General features: G+C 41.2%; 3 protein-coding genes and 1 long non-coding RNA gene across 6 annotated transcripts in view; 1 reads left to right on the forward strand and 3 right to left on the reverse strand.

Annotated features, from left to right (window-relative positions):
* Sima (HIF-1 transcription factor component sima) overlaps positions 1–3,767 on the reverse strand; it is a 69,231-nt gene extending 65,464 nt beyond the window's left edge. The window contains exon 1 of one of the 2 annotated variants that reach the window (XM_076800807.1): positions 3,246–3,767. In XM_076800807.1, the coding sequence (XP_076656922.1) occupies positions 3,246–3,289 (44 nt within the window). In that variant the 5' untranslated portion in view covers positions 3,290–3,767. Of the gene's footprint in view, positions 1–293; positions 747–3,245 lie in introns of those variants that run through there. The other variant, XM_076800809.1, reaches the window with a different exon arrangement.
* A 1,225-nt stretch (positions 3,768–4,992) lies between these two features.
* Positions 4,993–5,639, reverse strand: LOC143361432 (mitochondrial intermembrane space import and assembly protein 40-B). The gene has a single exon (XM_076800811.1). It carries the CDS (start codon positions 5,637–5,639, stop codon positions 5,166–5,168), a length of 474 nt encoding a protein of 157 aa, XP_076656926.1. The 3' UTR covers positions 4,993–5,165.
* Positions 5,640–5,724: 85 nt separating this feature from the next.
* LOC143361433 (ribonuclease P protein subunit p14-like) lies at positions 5,725–6,988 on the reverse strand. Of its 2 annotated transcripts, none has more exons than XM_076800812.1 (2): positions 6,434–6,605; positions 5,725–6,022 (listed from the first exon to the last, which is right to left on the reverse strand). In XM_076800812.1, the coding sequence occupies exons 1-2, from the start codon at positions 6,454–6,456 to the stop codon at positions 5,725–5,727; spliced, it is 321 nt and encodes a 106-aa protein (XP_076656927.1). In that variant the 5' UTR covers positions 6,457–6,605. The 2 variants fall into 2 exon arrangements, 1 of the variants encoding a protein (XP_076656927.1); XR_013083449.1 differs by having other exon boundaries at positions 5,884–6,022; positions 6,486–6,988.
* Positions 6,989–13,397: 6,409 nt separating this feature from the next.
* LOC143361324 (uncharacterized) lies at positions 13,398–15,697 on the forward strand. The gene is made up of 3 exons (XR_013083434.1): positions 13,398–13,458; positions 13,676–13,764; positions 15,191–15,697. It is a non-coding gene; the product is annotated as an uncharacterized LOC143361324 (long non-coding RNA).
* The last annotated feature ends 3,053 nt before the right edge of the window (positions 15,698–18,750 follow it).

Raw genomic sequence — 18,750 nt, forward strand, 5'->3', positions numbered from 1 at the left:
TTTTTGAATTTAAAAATATTCGAGTTTTTGAATGTTTGAATTTTTGAATGACCAAATTCTTGAATTTTAATTAATATTCTTTTAATATTCTTGAATCGTCCAGTGACTGAATTAAAAAATATTCGAGTTTTTGAACGTTTGAATTTTTGAATGGCCAAATTCTTGAATTTTAAAAGTTTGTAAATCTCTAAATTTTTGAATATTTTAATCATAGTATCTTTTATCTGACCATTTATCTATGTATATTACATGGACGTAAACAATCACATTAAAACAGAATCAGTCATACTAACCTAGGCACGGTTAAAACCATGGTTGAAATTCTTCGCGCCACAGGAACACTACCAAACAATTCTCCGTCACGTTCAACACTATTCGTGATCGTCCATCGCTATTACATCCCCACAGCAAGTCGTCAATAGGATTCACTTCAAAAACCCACAACAAACGAAGAAGCAAGGAAAACACTGGTCGAAACACAGCCGTAAAAATACGTGGCAAAATTCGACACAGGGTAACATGCCGCCGTCGACGCTTTATCGCACACTAGTTTCTGCGATTATGCGTCGTCAGCTGGAAATTAACATATACTGAGCGCGTGACAGCAGCGCTCCCGATTTATCTGAATTTCAATGGTTCCGAGAAAAGAACGCGGGACTATTTTTACATTAGACAAAGAAACGTTTATCGTGCACGCACAACTTTCCAAGCCGGGAGAGTCAACACGCATGGCCACGGGGGAAAAAAAATTCCGATCGAAAGCGATCGCTTTCAGCGTCTCCAACAGTTTTTTTAGGTTATGGCGTCGTTCGATGTTTCCATCGATTCTAACCGCCTGCGAATGTCGACCGCACCGTACTGAACGTGTTTACACGCATTTGCGTTTACTACGAAACACCCGGAAACCAAAGAAAGTAAAATCACAACAATAACAAGGTTAAGAATACGCAATGGCTTCCGCGTTTTTTGAAGTATTACGGCGCGCGAATCAAAACAAAGTTTGTGGTTTGTATTGGTACACAGTTCGTTTGTCGACAATTACTATGTATTTACACGACAATTGGAAGTATTTGTAATACTGCACGTGAGGCAGGAGTTTCTATTGTCACGAGTACTATACAGGTTACGAACGAATGCTTTCATTGTTCGACTGACGTCGAAAAAAAGAAGGTTACTTGATTCAATCGGCATGTATTTTGTCGTTTTCAGGCTAAAATATTCAGTTAAAAATATAATTTTCGGTTTAAAATATTTAGTTAAAAATATAAAGTCGGTTTAAAATATTCAGTTGAAAATATAACTTTCCGTTTAAAATGTTCAGTACAAAATATAATTCTCGGTTTAAAATATTTAGTTAAAAATATAAAGTCGGTTTAAAATATTTAGTTAAAAATATAAAGTCGGTTTAAAATATTCAGTTGAAAATATAACTTTCCGTTTAAAATTTTCAGTACAAAATATAATTCTCGGTTTAAAATATTCAGTTAAAAATATAAAGTCGGTTTAAAATTTTCAGTACAAAATATAATTCTCGGTTTAAAATATTCAGTTAAAAATATAAAGTCGGTTTAAAATATTCAGTAAAAAATATAATTCTCGGTTGAAAATATTCAGTTAAAAATATATTTCTCGGTTTAAAATATTTAGTTAAAAATATAATTCTGGGTTTAAAATATTTAGTTAAAAATATAGTCGGTTTAAAATATTTAGTTAAAAATATAAATTTAGGTTTAAAATATTAAAAATGAATCACTGACCCGTCGTAAATAGAATTTCAAATTTATGACTTTACGATTCTTGAAAATGTAAGAATGGATTTATGAGGGATTAGTCAATGAATGGATGTTTTGAACGTATAGAATACTTTCTATAAAAACAACATAACCCGAAAATAATGACTTCCGGAAAAACGAGTTTGAATATTCTGTACCTTTATAACTGTATCTCTGTTCTGTATCTTTATAAATTGCCATTGAATGTTATAAATTGTTCACTCACCCTTCAATTCACAAACTTTATTTCAATTTACGACACCGTAATATTTACATTCAATCAAGTGTTATTTAGTAATGCGTCATCATTGCTCAAAGAAAGATTTAATAATAGCCACGGATACAAACCAATGTTTACATAGGATAGTGTAGCGACGCTGGTACGGCACAGGTGCTCCACGTGGTGAATTCTGGAAACTCGTTCGCGATACCATAACAAAAAAATTCATAAACCGTATGGCTATTCTTCCACGAAATAAAAGTCCAAATATTATCAGGTCAAATGCTTTCATCGCGAAAAATGCTTTTGTCTTCACATGAAAAATAGCTTGGACCCAGCGGTAAGAAACCTTGAAATACCTCTAGACCGTTAACGGTTAATCCTCCTATTCATTATAAATTGTGCCTGCTCGTTTTCGTCATAAAGTCATAAAATCCTCGGTCCGCAGTAGAGTCATAAAACCGCAGAAAATTCAAACGAAAGCAGTCTAATTATTTTCCAAAGTGAAACAAAGCATTTACTGTTACCGTCGCGCGATTCTAACGATAAACAATTCAAATAAACCGCCACAGAGTCGCGCTCGCTCTCTGGCCATAGGCCGGAACGATTCCAAAGGAGCTCGCGTCGGTATCGCGAGGACGTATGTGTCGATGGTAATAACGGGGATCGAGCATCCAATGTGTAAATAATTCGTGTGTGCGTGCGTGCGGCTCCAAATGGCGGTCGGTTCAAAAGGAAGAAAAGAGAAATCGGTCCCCCGCCCAACGGTCCTACCCCTTCGCTCGGCCACCGGTTTTACCAAACACTAACGTGGCTGCCCAAATCCATCAACCAATGAATAATCTCGAAAACTTTTCCTACTTCTCTCTTTCTCTCTCCCCCGCACTAACTCGAAACTCGTAATACAAACACACAAACAGAAAAGAATTATGAACAAACGAACCGAACGGAATCGCGACAGAAAAAGAGACCGCGAGAGAGCCATTGTAAAGCAAGAGAGAAAAGTAAAATCGGAGGAAACGCAATTGCGTCAAATACGTACTCTCTCTCACTTCTACGCACGGTGTGACATACGCGCGCGCGCGCGCGCGCACTCTCACGCGTGACACACTGAATTCATTTGACGAGATCTAAGACACTTGTCCACGATACCAGCGTGATAGGTCGCGGATCTAGCAAGCTCTAACAAGCGATTGACGATGTGTGTACGAAGCCTAACGTCCCATACGGTCTTCACTGAACGAACCACTCACCTTCTTTTCTCCTTGTGTTTCTTCTCCTTCCTCGACGGCTCCATGATAACGCAGGGCACGATCCTGAAGACGACACTGTTCCCGTTTTCAGACTGCACTACACCCCGGAACACTCTCGGTCACTGCCAAGGAACGTATCCAGCGTGCACAGGAATCGTCCCGACGATCCTCTCTCTCACACACAGTCTTAATTGTCCCTCTGTCTCTCTTTCTCTCTAGCTCGTTTCTGTTCTGTGCTTTTGCTCGTTTAACTCGGATTCGTTATCGAGGTATCGTCGCACACACACTATTTCGTTCACACGCGACACACACTGTACACGTTGTAGCCGAGATGGTCTCGCGATGCTAACATCCCGGGACGAAACCGCATCCTTCTTCCACTATCCGTGTGAAACGAACGACGAACGCCAAACTCATGGTGCGATGGCGATGACGATGACGACGGGTGAGAGGTTAGCGTGGTGGTAGTGCGCCGAGAGGCTACAATGGTAGTGGTGGTAAACGACCGCGGCCCGCTCGGAAAATGGTGGGGGGCGTTCGGAGAGCTTGTATACACGGAATCCCGGCTCTGGCTGAACGGTGAGGAGTGGGAGGAGTGTCTCCCGTTGTTGACGTCACGGCGACATCTTCCCTGTAGTTACCGCCATCGAACGGCAGTGACGTCAAGCAGCTCGACGAACGCGGCGGAGCAGCGGGTCGCGCGATTACAAAGTGTCAAAAACCGGACAACAAACAGCACGACGAACTCGTTATCTGTCTCAGTGATCCCCCCCCCCCCCCCCCCCCGATGGAATTTCAACGAGATTGACGTCACACCGCCTTTCTACCAACGGAACAGGTATCCAATAACACTGTCTAACGGTGAGTAACTTCTTTTGCGTTTCGTTAGCGATAGTACGTTGTCAAAAAATTAATGCGCGGGACTTGAATCTGGAAATTGTTTCTCGACGTGATTTCTTTCGATTTTTAGCGTTTAGTTTGTTTTTGTTCGAAACACACAGTAACCGGTAACATTGTCGATTCTGAACTTTTTTTCTGCGTTTTATTAAATCTGAATGTCGTTCCAGTTCCATACATTCCGTTTTTCAAGATTCAATTTGTTTCTATTCGAAAGAAACAGTCGAGTTTCACTCGGTTCCAAGTTTCAGGGAGTTTCATTTACTCGATTGTTTATAATAACACGGTTTATTACATAGTTTATTTCCTAGAATTTTTTAATCTTAGGTCTTGAGATTCTAGAATCTTCGAATTTTCGGATCTACAGCATTTCCCAAACTAAATTTCGCAATGTAGAATGACTTCCGGTTTCAAATATGGCGCTCCAGGACTCACGATAATCTATTAGTCATCGAAACGCAAAATTTTCGTTACACAGTGTAATTATTCATTCGCCCAGCCGATTTCTGACTATAATATTGTTCGACTTGTTCGAACGTGTCAAACATGGAACATGTTCCCGGAACGGACAAAAACTTATCTTTGGGAATGATGCGTCAGAAGGCGCTTAAACAAGGGTTGATAGGTAAGTCTGTGAACGTTTCGCCCGTTATCTTTAATCATACAATGCGAGATACCCGCGCAGCCGGCGAAGGCGACGGACTATAAAATTCAAATGTATTCGTTGCACGCTCGGCGCAATCCGTTTTGCTTTTCAAACGAAACGCAAATGGCGAAAGGAACTCCGTCTGTCGTCGATAAGGCGATCTCCGTTCCGCGAAAGGTAAGGAACTGTAAATATCAGCGGAACGATATTTATGAATACTTTATTTCCTTCAAACATAGTATTCCACACAATCTATCCATTGTGAGAACTGCAAATAGCCTATATACCGTTAAGTCCCAATAGAAATTTGCTCTAGGTTGCCATTCAACGCGATCGCATCACCGACGGTCGATTTCATAGCATGATGGGGCGATCGTTCAATTAACATTAGTCCGTCCTATATCTACTTTTGTACTAGCAGGCTCCGACCTTTCGTCCCTTTGCGATTCTAGCTGCTCTTGGCCACCAGAGTGTTTACTGATACTCTTGGTATCTTTGCTTGCCTCCTCTTCTTCCGCATCATCGAAATCTAAGTTCGCTTCTTTGCTTCCGTATAGTGCTGGGTATTGTTGCATGCATACCTGCATAGTTTTGAATGCTTCGTAGCAGTCCGAGCCTTTTGGATCAGCGGCCGAGTAGTGGAAACACGAGAAGGCTTCCCTAAACTCTAATCCGCATGGTCCTGTAGCCATGCCACCGAGACAGGGACAATTCCAATTGATTTCTCCATTAGGCAAGATCAGACCAGGACTTGGTTCTGGTTCTGGGAGGTCTATCTTGCTGGGTGTCGCATGATCCTCTTTGGATGCGAATATAATAGTGTCTTTCCCTTCCTTATGAGTTACTGGCATAGTTGATCGAAAGATAGAAGCGTACAAAAAGTTAACAATGGTTCCTTGGAACAAAAGGCACTAAGGATTACAACGTCTCTATAAATCAGTGCTGGTAGTTTCTGCTGTCCGCAGAGAACGATAGTAAATTCGCAGAAGCGCGATGAACCCTATAGATGCATTGCTCCTCTTCGTACTTTTCTGCTAGAGTCAAGGCTGCCCTTAGGCGTACATAACAGTCATCTGTGCACCGTAAGACAAATCTGCAGCTCTCCGGTTCGAACTTTAGAATATCGATGGCACTCTTGGTTCCTTGTTCCCCAAACAACTGCCTTACAGATTGCAAGATGTTCTTCTTCAAGAATACTTTCGATATTTCACGGTTAGGACAATGTGGCAGCTCTCTGGAAACAATAAAGAAAAATGATGTAAGTATAAGATGTATTACAACATACTGACACGCAAACGTGTGGCAATACTTCTCGACAATTTCACCGCCTATTTTCTCAATGGACACTAAAATTAGAATCGCAACCGTTTACGTAAACTATCGAAAAAACAAATGAGAGAGCAACTGAAAAACTGTTTCGTAATGTTACGAAACTTATACTGATCAATGGTGAACGATAGTGATGTCGGTAATGATTGATAACGAGTCGTTTTTTATTTCGTATTTTATCAGATCGAGTGATTTTTCACGATTCCTCGGAAACGTTTGCTCTCGATTTAACCTATATATATCGACTGTCCTCGGGTTTTTAGGTTAGGTTGTGCGTGCGCGGACAAATATCTTAAAAGAGATTGAATGTACTAACAGAGAAACGTCTAAGTAATACATAGTACACGGAACACTGATTCGCGACTCACATTGAACATTCGCGGTTTTAATACAGCACTTTTAGTCAACGCTACGTGCAGAAACACTTTTGCGGCGTTTCGTTCATGCCTTCATGATAGAAAAAGCAGACAACGCCATGCGCGAGGCACAGGTGGCGCCTCGATTCTCATATAATGACAAAATCATTATGTCGGATAAAGTAGTTTCAGATTATTATTAACAAATGCAATTATTTAGTTTACCTTTATTTACATCGTTATACTTGTGCTTGTAGGTAAAATCAAACTGTACAGGAAATTTTTGATTGACGTATATGCTTTGATTTTCTATTTAAAATTACATTCGGTATTGTGAAATAAATATAATGTACAAGTGAATAAACGACTACTGTATCACAAAAATTAAAAATATTAACAATATAATGTTTCGTTAATGAGGACAATAGCAGATCTGCGCGAAGCTTCCTGTTCTCTTAGATTGAACGATTCAAATTTGCCGCCACATTGTCGGGACATTTAAACGGCATCATACAGTTTATGGTCTATACGAAATTATCAATTAAATCGCTGTAAATGCGAAATAAATATAACGTACAAGTAAATAAACGATTACTGGATCACAACAATTAGAAATATTAATAATACAGCATCTCAGTAACAAATTCGATGGCAGATCTAGGCGAAACTTCCTTTTCCTCTAGAACAACCAATTCAAATTTTCCGCCAGAGTGTTGAGTCATTCAAACGGCATTACACCGTCTATGATTTATACAAAATTATCATACAAATTAGTGTAAATGATACTAGAGTTATAATACTCTCTGATACGAGGTACAAAACTGTATTTCTAGATTAGCTTTCCTTAAATTTGTTGGACAAAATGTTTTCAATGGAAGTTGATCTTAAGGCGACGACCAATGAGATTGTTGGATTTCTAGGAAGTTGTTCGAGGTTCCATCTGGTGGGGAATGTAGTCGATCGATGAACCAGCCTTTATCCTGCCTAAATCCTGCGAGACTAGGGTGGACAAGGGGCTTATCGACGTAATCCCTAAAGTTATTGTGTGTCGCAATATAATCGACTCGCGTTATTCTCTCAGGGTCTCCGGCCATCGTTCAAATATTCCATTGCCTGCGGGCTTATTCCCACAGTCTTACCTCCACAGTTTCTTCTCAGGAACCTTTCCACGTGGTTTCCCAAATTAGCATCGTTTTTCACGTATTAGCACCCTGCCTCGCAACCTGGCAGTGACAAATCAACCAGGTAAGATTCAGCATTGTAGAAAAATCAACAACCGCCGGGAGGTTCAACATTGTTCGGGGCCGGCGCAAAAGCGCAACTTACTCGCGCAAGGTCAATGCCAATGTCAACAACGAAGGTTAAAAGCTGTGGCAAACGGAAAGCTTGAAACTTTCGCCCTGTAGTTCTTAGACAATCCCGAGGAAACGAGAATTTTCATTGTTCCCAAACGTTTCGTTTCCGATCGTTTAAATCGCGTTCTCGTTGTCGGCGACGGAAAAAAAAAGATGAAATATGGTCGGTGCATTGTGCGCTCGGCATCTAGGCTTTTCCCGATATCGATTGAAACGCGAGAGCGAGGACGGAAACCGATTCATTTTAGCTGTCCCCCGTGTGTCTCGGTTTTTGGCAGTCGGAAACATCTGGTCCTGCAGCCTTTGTAGTTTTCTGCAACTGATCCGGACACGTCGGGGATAGGTTTGCGAAAGAATTGAGACGTGGGTTACCTGGAGAAGAAGGCGTCGCTCGGATCGGCGAGCATGAGACCCTTGAGAGCCTTATCCTTTTCACTGCTCCATGTGGGCCCTGTGTACAAGGCCCAACCAGTGGCGTAGCCACCCGGGAATGTGCAGGGGCGCGGCCACCTCCAACCTACCCCGACAAAATTTATTTCACTGTCGGAAAGATTCTCTTCCATACAGGAAAATTATAGTAGTGAGAATTGTAGGACACTTCTCTTGTTATCAGATTGCAAGTTTCTTTTTTGTTAAGGCATTCGAGGCTTTGTTCAAGGATATACCGATACAGTTTGTAGATATACAAGCTATTTACAATGGGATATTGGTCGGTCGAGTACTTACATTAATTTATATAAATTGGTTACAAGTTTGAAAGGTATTTACAAGTTTGTTACTATAAGGGGTTAATGCATATTAGATAGACACATTTTATGCATATTATTATATTTTTGTATTGTTACTTGTTAATTATAGTACGATGTTAATGTACGGAGTTGCATCTTATGTACACTTCTAAATACAATAAAATACATTGTTCAAATAAGAAGGGTAAGAAGAAGGGATTGTAAAGATGGTTTATGAACGCCTCGGAATATCCATTGATCAATAAGAACGATAAACCGCCAGGATAAACATTACAGACCCGGAGGAATATTCGGCTTAGGTATACGTGCGACAATGTTCGGCGCGCGGCGATACCTAAGCCCCGAATACAATTTAGCGTAGATAACAATACTCTATTCAGAGGTCCGTCGCAGCAATGACAGATCCTCAAGGCTATCGATCCGAGTGAGAATTTCTGGGAAAGGGACTGCCTCGAGGAACACGATCGCGATTTAAAATAAGCGAGATATCATTGGAACGAATTCTAAATTAGTTATTCCGTCGGAATTCCACAGGCCAAGGGTTCACCGGTGGGGGACAAACTGTGTTAGGTTGGAACGAAAGTTGAATTAAAATTCAAAGATAAAATTAAGATTCATAGATTTATTCGATTACGTATTTTCCATTCTGTTCTATTACTTTTCGCCATTTTTTGAGGTAGCTTGTCATATTATTGAGTAAAGCTATACATAAATATTTTAATTTTAACTTTGAGTTTTAATTTAAAAACGTTAGGAACTTTCGCTTCCATCCAATATATTCCTGCAAATTCTGAGAGTTGAAATTAAAAAATTAAAATTGAAAGAATTTTTAATAATAAATGTATACTACTTCATCAATATTCTCTTCCATTTTCTGGAGTTTATCAATTTAGAAAATGAATGGATCGCATCAAAGTGTTCTGCTGGGGAAAAATAAGTTCTGATGTTTTGTTACTTTTGTAAATGTAATTAAACTGTTATGGCTACCACGACTTTAGGGACTAGAAGCATCAGTCTGATGTTCCAATTCTATTGTAACGTAACAATAGAAAAATTAATATTTTAAAGACTGTACCCGTATTAAAAATTCTATAAAAACACGCTATGTTAGATAAGATCAATGATGTAAGCTTTCTCAACGCTTCGACGGCGGGTGCCGGGTCCATTTTGACCCATGGTATTAAAATCGTTACGTACACCTCTATATTGCGAATTTATGACTGTTGTGAATGTTTTAAAATCTACGTAGCGTGTCATCCTCTGCGCAGAAATTAACAATGATAAAATCATAAAATCAAAGTAAGTTATTTAATGAAATAAAAATTGCAAAAAATTAAATGTATGATACTGAGTAATCCGCCAACTTTTCTGCATGTTACAGATCCTACTCAAGTTTAGTACAATGAATATATCAACGTAAAAATTCATTTTGAAACCTGCACAAATAATTCCGTCACCCACATATGGGTGACGCGGCGACGAACGTGTTAAAAAGGAGATTTGACTTGGCTACGAAGAAGACGCAACTGTGCGATATTTGTCGGGCTTCCTTTAGCCAATTTTGCAACAATTTTGCAGGCTGTTTACGGGAATCGGGGTCCGCGTTCGGCGTTTTCGGGGGCGTAGCCGGGGAGCGGCTCGTCGATACGCGAAACTAGAGAAACGGCCGTCTTAAAACGATTGATGCGACGACGGTGGTAGGAGAGACGGAGGAGGTCCGTGTGCATACGTATACGTACAATATCTACGCGGGTGTACATGCCGGGAGAATACGACGCACACTTGCGCGTGTTTGAAGCGCATCGCGTCATCGATCGCGCTCCTTAAATGAAAGAAGTCTGCGGTTCGATTGCATCTCGCCGGGTGCGGAGCTCCTCCGGGGGAAGATAGGACGGAGGATAGAGGATGAAGGATAGCTATAGAAGAGAGAGAGAGAGAGAGAGAGAGAGAGAGAGAAGCCTCTTCGGAGAGCGACGCGCCCGTTCCGTGGTTCCCCGAGCTGCAAATTTTCGCACGTCCCTGCGATTTCCTTTTAGCGTGCCGCGATACTGACCAGCCGAGTGAACAGAGTGAACAAAGCGAATAAAGTCAACGGAATGAACAGAGTCCACAACACACGGGCGTCCACCGCTAACTCGTGAGCGTTTCCCGAGCGAAAAAAAAACGCCTGTCTATATCTCTTCCCCTGTGCTATGTATTCGTCAATTTTCACTGGACTCCGCTTAGGTCTGTTGAAAGTTCCACCCGGTGGCCACAGGGTTCCTGGAAGATCTCTCAGCGGCGTGGGACCGAACACACCCCGCCCTCCTACGCCAATGCGCCTCGAACTTTGACGGAACTTCGCGATTTTCGACGGGTTTCCGCGAACGTTGATTTTCTCTCTCGGATTTTTAACCGTCGATCAGAAGGATTAACGGAATTTTTAATCAAACGCTTTTGTACCGTCGAATTTTAGTGTATACTTAGAGTAGTGCTTCGTTTCTCTTACCTTCTTGCTCTACTATGCAATTGTTGTTACTACATTTTACATTTTTATTGAGCCTCCGCTTCTCAGGATCGAAGAAGACAATTTTTTGATTTTGTGTGAAGATCTGCAGACTGTTTATCACTTTTTTTAGAGAATCGCCAGCTGCGTTAAGATGGCGGATCTGCAGACGATATCCCGTGGAAAATATTCCGTTGTTATCGCGTTTTTCGGGATCGGTAGTAGAGAACTTGGTCGCGGCTCACGAGGCAACAATAATTCCATATATCGAGGCTCGGTTTAGAAGCGTGTCATCGAATACAATGGAAGACTAATGACGTCACGGCAACTATAGCACGGAAAGCGGCGTGTTCGCCGGAATATCATGAATAACAAAGAATCGTAGAGTCATCGTATTTGTGCCGGGCCGTGTTTAATCGCATCCCGTCTCGTGTCCCGCCCGTCTCGTCTCGTCTCGTCACGTCTCGTTTCGTTTCGTTTCGTTTCGTCTGGTCTAGGTCCCGTGTGTTTCGTCGATACTTCCAGAAAATCGTTTCCACAAAACGAGCAGCCTTACGCGAACACATACAGCTCGTCTTATTTGTTCCCGACACGTTTTTAACGCGTGACGAACCGAAAACAAAGGGGTTTCAGCGACGAAGCATTCGATATTTCAAACTGCCGCATGCTAGCCGGACGAAACTCAATATTTAATTTTCGACAATAGCAGCACCGGCGATCCTTCTTTACAAGTAAAATATCGGGAAATAATTTTCTATGCTCCCATTTTTTTGCAACTAATTTGGCACAAACTTGAGAATTTCAATATTTCGAACTGCCGCATGCCAGCTGGACGGGACTCAATATTTAAATTGCAAGAGTAGAAGCATTAATGATCTTTCCTTGGAAGCAAAAGGTCAGAAATAATTTTCTATGCGCGATTAACTTTTTGTACCATTTTCCATGCAAAAATGCGACGGAGCATCCATTAGTCACAACCATGCTGGCTGAACTAGATATTTAATTTGCAAAAGTATCAATGATCCTTTCTCATAAGTAGACTGCGGATCTTTCTGGACTTTGATAAACTTTAACCCTTTGCACTCGAGTGGTGACTCTGAAGCACCACTAGAAATTATTGTGGCATTATTTCAAAGAAATTGCAAAATATATTACAAAATATTTGTTACATTACAAAATTTGTATTTAATAGATCACTTAAACATTTAAATATTATAAGTATAAATCGGATCAGTTTCGTACGAAGAAAATGAAAATATTCCAAGACGGAAGAAAAATTTAGTTTTAGAATGAAAATAGCGCCGAGTGCAAAGGGTTAAACAACACGCGGATATTTCAAAATGCGTTTAACCTTCGTGTTCTTTGGAATCGCACCGAGGTTTGTCGCAAATGGATAAAATCCGCCGTCTAGTCGTAGACGCACGTGGTTTAGTAATTATGAGATAAGTGAAATCCGTGCGTCAATCGTGAACCGAAGTCAGGATACTACGCGTTCCGGTATAGCCTTATCGGGAACAGTGACGGCAAAGGGAACGCTTGCAGGAAAAAAAAAAAAGAGAATGAAAAACAATGACCGGCTGGTTGTAGCCGGAGGAATGTTAAATAGAATGGAAAACACGCCGCGACAAAAATAACGGTGACAATGGCTGAAATTGCACCAGGAAGCCGTGGTTCCTGTATTTCATTGTGCCGGGTCGCGCACCTTCCGCGCATGCAACTTTATTCAATCCGTACCGGGAGGTTACGGCTCGAAGGTTAAAAGATCTCTCCCCCAAGCTTACAACAGCGCAGCGGGTTTAAAATACCCGCGCCCTCGCCCGGTGCATCCGTTGCACTCTGCACCCCTCTCCCCCGGCACCTCGCCCCCTATGCCAAATAATATTCGGCGGAGGAACGGGTTTTCCACATAGTTGTGCAACGCATTAAGTAACAAATGTTGAACGTTTGAAAGTTGACGGTGGACACAATGGAAAATTCGGAAAAGTGCATTTGGTTGCATACGGCTATAAATCTAAGCACGCCGACATGTGTCCGTCAGTCGCGTTCCCTTCGGTTGTCTCGAATCTCTAAATTACGGGTACATTTGCTATACTTTTTTGGACGCGTGTTTCGTAATTTATGACGCTCACGGTCGTTAGGTTGCCAGTAGGTGGTTTAACTGACCTTGGTCGCACGCTTGTCCCTTCGGACGGAGCGTCTCACCGTGGAACAGAACATATGAAAAAAGCTTTATCAACTAAACTTTTTCAGCATAAAGACGACTACAATATTTGCTATAACAGCTTTTTGTTTTTGTAGATGAAACAGTTCCGGAGGTTTCAAGGTGACCCTCATCATTTTTCTACGCACTATTCGATGCAGCTCGCCATTTTCTACAAAGAGGTATCAACCTATGCGTGTTGAAAAATCAATAATTTAATAGTAAAGATAATTACCTTCCAGGACAGTGTCGTGAGTATTTCTTTTTTAATGTTATTGAACTTTTTGGGAAATGTTTTCGTGACTGGTCGATGGGATCTTGAAGTGTGTCTTTATGAATATTCGTTAAAAAATTTTGACATTTATAAACATTGCTAATCTCTCCTGCAAATTTTTTCTGTCGCCCAGAGAAAGCAAACGGAACAAGACGAAGACTGCTATACGAGCGGGAAGAAATTTGTGTAAGAAAGAAGCGTGATGAATGAAAAAATCGCATGACTAAGGTAAGGTGTACAATTTCGACATTCGACCCGGCATTTTCGGAGTTTGGTTAGAGGGTTCCTTTTGTGACTTCACGTGACTCGAGACACATTATTCACGATCATTCACGTCCGCCGTCCGAGGGTCAATGACTAAAGTAAAATAATGAATAGACTGCAGATTTCGGTGTGCAACAAAATCTGTACTAATTGCAGTACTCGGCGGTTGCGTAGACGCTTATATATCTGCTTAATGATTTTATTGAATTGAGAATTAATTCTTAACACTTTATCTACCTTTGTCTACACTTTATCTTCTCAATAATTGTGCTGTGCCAATTAGAAGTTATGTTGTCTTGCATTTGGTAAAATCCGCAGTCTACTAATTGGACAGCGGATCTTTCTGTAACTCAAAAATTTTCTGCCCGGATAGCAACAAATTGGAGTGAAATGGAAATTTATTTTCTTTCTTAATACGTTTAACAGGTTCAAAGTAATATAATTTAAAATTCTTCCAATGTTTTTACCGTTTGAAATTGCGTGTAATTTTGTTCATAAACGCGTGAAATCTGCAGTGTTAGAATGAATGGAAATGACGAGATAAAAATTGCAATTTATATAACAAACTAGACAAACAGAAAAGGAGTTTAGAGAGGGTCGAAGTGCAGAATGTCGTAATTTATTTAACGTTCGCGTTACGTAATCCGTTGGAATAAGGAAAACGGAAGAGACAACAACGATGCAACGAAAAATAAGGGGGCTCTCTTTCTCGGCGTGATCATTAAACTGCCGGGTGTACACACGAGCCTGTGGACTGGTTCGCCTTGACGATACGCACGCGTCATATCGCCATTAGTGAAATCTGTCGATTCAGTTCCCTGAAAATCACTGTAGCTGCCCCCTTCACTCTTCGTCCTGGGATTCACGGTACTGACAAGAGGCACAGACCTGTCTTTCTTGCGGACCCTTTCGCCTGTTCCTGCTGGCACATGTGAACGCTCTTTGATAGTGAACGCCTCCGTTGAGTTATCCTTTTTTCAACACGGCCCTGCACCCTGTTCGATTTATTCTATAGCACTTATTCTATTCCATCGCGTTCTATTACGTTTCACGTTTCACAAATATTTCTCAAATTCAATTCAATCGAACACAGCACAGTGAGAAGGAAAATTTCAAAATTTTGTTAACACGACAGGTCAAATGATCGCGTTCAACAAGCTTTTTTAAACACGTTCTTTCACCTATTTTTTTTTTTATTGGGTTTATTTTATTGGATTTATTCTATTTCGTTGAGTTTCTATTGGTATCTATTATATCGGATTTGCAATCAAATTCAATTAACGCGAATATAACGCAATAAAACTGAATTATCCAAATTTGTAAAAGAAATTGTTAAATCATATCGTGGGCAAGATAGCTTACTAATTTAAACCAATTGTGTGATTTTTAGATTGTGGACTGTGAAGTACCAATAATATCATCAACTTATTAAAATTGCTGAAGGAAGAAAAGATTACAGTGTTTACTCGATGTATGCCCAAAACACGGGTCTGGCAGGGACATATATCGGCCAGGTGCATGGCTCCTCACTGGGTATACCCCGCGGCAGTGGGGATAGTTCTGGGACTTTTATCTGCTAGGCATTCGAGACATATATAGAATAGACACTGTAGTTATTTCCGGAAAATTTTAATTTTGCATAAAGATCCGTGGTCTAATAATTACTATGAAGCAGATTTCATAAAAAATTTACAAACTGCTTACCTTTGATTTCTGAAGCCAGCGAACACTTCATCTACCGGAAGCTTGTTAGGCTTTTCAATAATTCTGCTGTAGAAATTGGAAGCTTAAAAATTTTCTTTCATACAACTATTCCAAATTGAACTATTCGATTACGTTATTCTGGGTGAGCTGTTGGTTTATGATTGAAGTTTCTGTTGCTGTCGTAGGGTCTATTAGAAACTCTGGGGCATAGACTTTCAAAAATTATGGAATAATCACCGGTAGATAATGTGTTAAGTACGTTTAACGTCGGATAAGGTGGGACGATGGAAATGACTGGTATGCGAAGTTGTTTTAACATGAAATATAAATATATTTGGGTGGTATTGTACAGTCAGTGATTCGTTCGTATATACAGAATTATGTACATGCCGAACACTATATCCTCGAACACTCTGCTTGTAAACTCACGCGCGCACAAGGTCGAGCGAGTCCCACACACGTTTCTCGGTTTTTCGGAAATAATCATCCATTCATCGGCGTCCACGCATCCATCCGCAACTGTTCTTTGTGACACTTCGCGCGTGTGTCCCCCACTCTTTCTTTCTCTCTCTCTCTCTCTCTCTCTCTCTCTCTCTCTCTCTCTCTCTCTCTCTCTCTCTCTCTCTCTCTCTCTCTCTCTCTCTCTCTCTTATTATCCGTGTGTATAGTATAGTGTTTCCTCCCATTTCATCATTTCCCTATCGCTGGTTCGAGCGATATTTGGCGCTCGCTTACAATTTCCAGTGCTTCTGCGACTAATTAGGACGTCTGCCGCCGGACAATTCGAATCTACGGGTTCGTCGGCTCCATTTGCGAACGTAATCTCTCTCTCTGACACACACACACACACTCTCTCACACTCGCACTCCCTCTCGTTCACTCGCATACTCTCGCAATTCTCTCGCAAAAAAGTCAGCCTAAGCGGATTTTGATCATTACACGTCGGTACCTGTGTGTCTGCGTGTCTTTTATCATACGTTTTTTTACTTTTATGCTTTTTATTTTTCGTTTATTCGTCGCTTGCTTGTTTAACTTATATACTTCGTTTTTTTTTAGCGTTTTGTCGTGCGCGCTCTGTTGCTCGCATCGATTTTTATTCTCGCCGTTTTATTACACTCTTCTATTACAGAACTACGTTACTTGTTTTTCGCCGTTTTTTCTCGCTCGTCGTTATCCGTGCACTTCACTCTTTCTCTCTCTCTCTCTCTCTCTCTCTCTCTCTCTCTCTCTCTCTCTCTCTCTCTCTCTCCCCTCTCTTTCTTTCCTCATCATTTTCTTTCCCCTTTTATTAATCGACGTTTTACAAACCACAACGAGGTATCGTTTACTTTAGACTTCATGACTACTAGTTTAGAGAATAAGCGTAGAAATGTATCACACTAGAGACTTGTACATTATCTTAAATGTGTAGGTATGTTTTCGTTTTCTCTCTTTCTTTCTCTCATTCGTTCTCGCTTTTCTTTTCTTTTCCTTTCTCCTGTCGTTTCGCCGCTCTTTTCTCTCGTCAGTCTCGCGACACGAGTGCGTCTCCAGGCTTCGACAATACAGAATAGCATAGGTTACTCTCTCCGAAGCGGCTTCAAACGGCTTCAAGCGGGTTTAAACGGCTTCAAACTGCTTCGAACCGCTCCAAGCCGAAGTTGCTTCAAGCTGCGCCAAGCTGAAGCGGCTTTAAACTGCTTCAAACCGAAGACATCTCAAATAGCTCGGAACCAAAACGATTGCTAGCTGCTCGAAGCACTCTCAAGCTATTTGGAGCAGCTTCGGACGGCTTTAAGCCGATTCAAGCGGCTTCAAGCTGCTGCAAACCGTTCCAAGCCGAAGCTGCTTCAAGCTGTTCCAACCCAAAGCAGCTTCAAACGGTTCCAAACATCTTTAAACTTCGCCGAGCGATCTCGAATAGTTGTCAGCGGCTTTGAAGCGGCTTTAAGCCACTCCCCTCTTTTCTGGAACGCACTCTCCCTCATGCTCCGTCTCAAAGAAAGAATTGTCTATAACGAACTAACCGAGCAAACCGATCGTAAGCGCACAGTTCTCTCTATTTCCCCCTCTATCGTCTCTTTTTGCTTCAAGGCTCGCATCAAGGAACAGATGGAAAATACAAGAATATTTGCGACGGTAACAAAATTTGCTGCTTGTGGATTTCGTGGAGATTCGTTCTGCAGCATTTCATATATTCTGCGGCATACAAATTTATACTTTCCCCCCTTAGCGTCGCGCAGCGAGACGTTATCGGTAGCGGAAAGAGGGTGCTTCCTATTTGCTTGATAACACAGCGGTGCTTATAGTGATCATGTATTCGTCAGAGTCTTTTTCAAATTAATGGAGTTGCGCAAGTCTGCGACGCTAAAGAGGGAGAATTGCAAGTCAGATTGTTCGCATTGTAGTCTGGGAGTAATAATTGCTAGAGTCATAAATAGACTGCGGATTTCACGCATTTGTAACATGATTAGGCGAAATTTCAAACAATGTACGAAACTTGTTGAAATTGTTACATGAATTTTTAGTTAGCTCCTGTTTCGTTTTGCACGAAGATCCGCAGTCTGGTCATAAATAATTCCAACTTAGCATCTCAGTCTTGGTCTACTTGACAAATGACAACGTTACGAATAAAGTAATTGTTATTTTATTGGTAAGTAAATTATTTATGACTCGACCAAACAATTATCCAACTCGATCAAACAGCTAGCGAAACAGAACAATGAGACCAATAAACTGTCGCTTTCTATGTACCGGGTGGATAAAATTGAAAAAGAATTTCCATCGGTTAGCATAAATTGCACGTCGCTGTTTTCCAATAATCCGCTCACGTATCGCAACACAAACGCAATTGTCGAAACATAAACATGTTCGTCATTCGCAATAAATCATCGACTTAATAATAAAACACTTTTCCAGTGAAAAAGTCCACATACCATCCTCTGCCGCCGCAAAATATCGACTTATCAAAATTCTAGAGCATGAGACGTGGCCAAAACGCTCTGGCCCCGGGAGTGCGCGAGATTGGCCCCGAGGGCCAAAACATCGAAAACAGAATCTCTCATCGATCTCAAACTTATCTCTCGCTTTTACACAAAGGGCCACGCAATTGGTTCCCGACGGAGCCAGGACAACCTTATCGATGCCCCTGAGGGCAATCCCCATCCACCGATCTCAAAATACCCATCCACCACCGCAGAGTTCAAGAAAGAGAATCGCTCGTTATTGCTCTCGTATTTCTCCCAGATCACGATCTCGATCGTTAGG

Source organism: Halictus rubicundus, chromosome 15 (genome assembly GCF_050948215.1).
Source record: "Halictus rubicundus isolate RS-2024b chromosome 15, iyHalRubi1_principal, whole genome shotgun sequence".
NCBI lineage: Eukaryota > Metazoa > Arthropoda > Insecta > Hymenoptera > Halictidae > Halictus > Halictus rubicundus.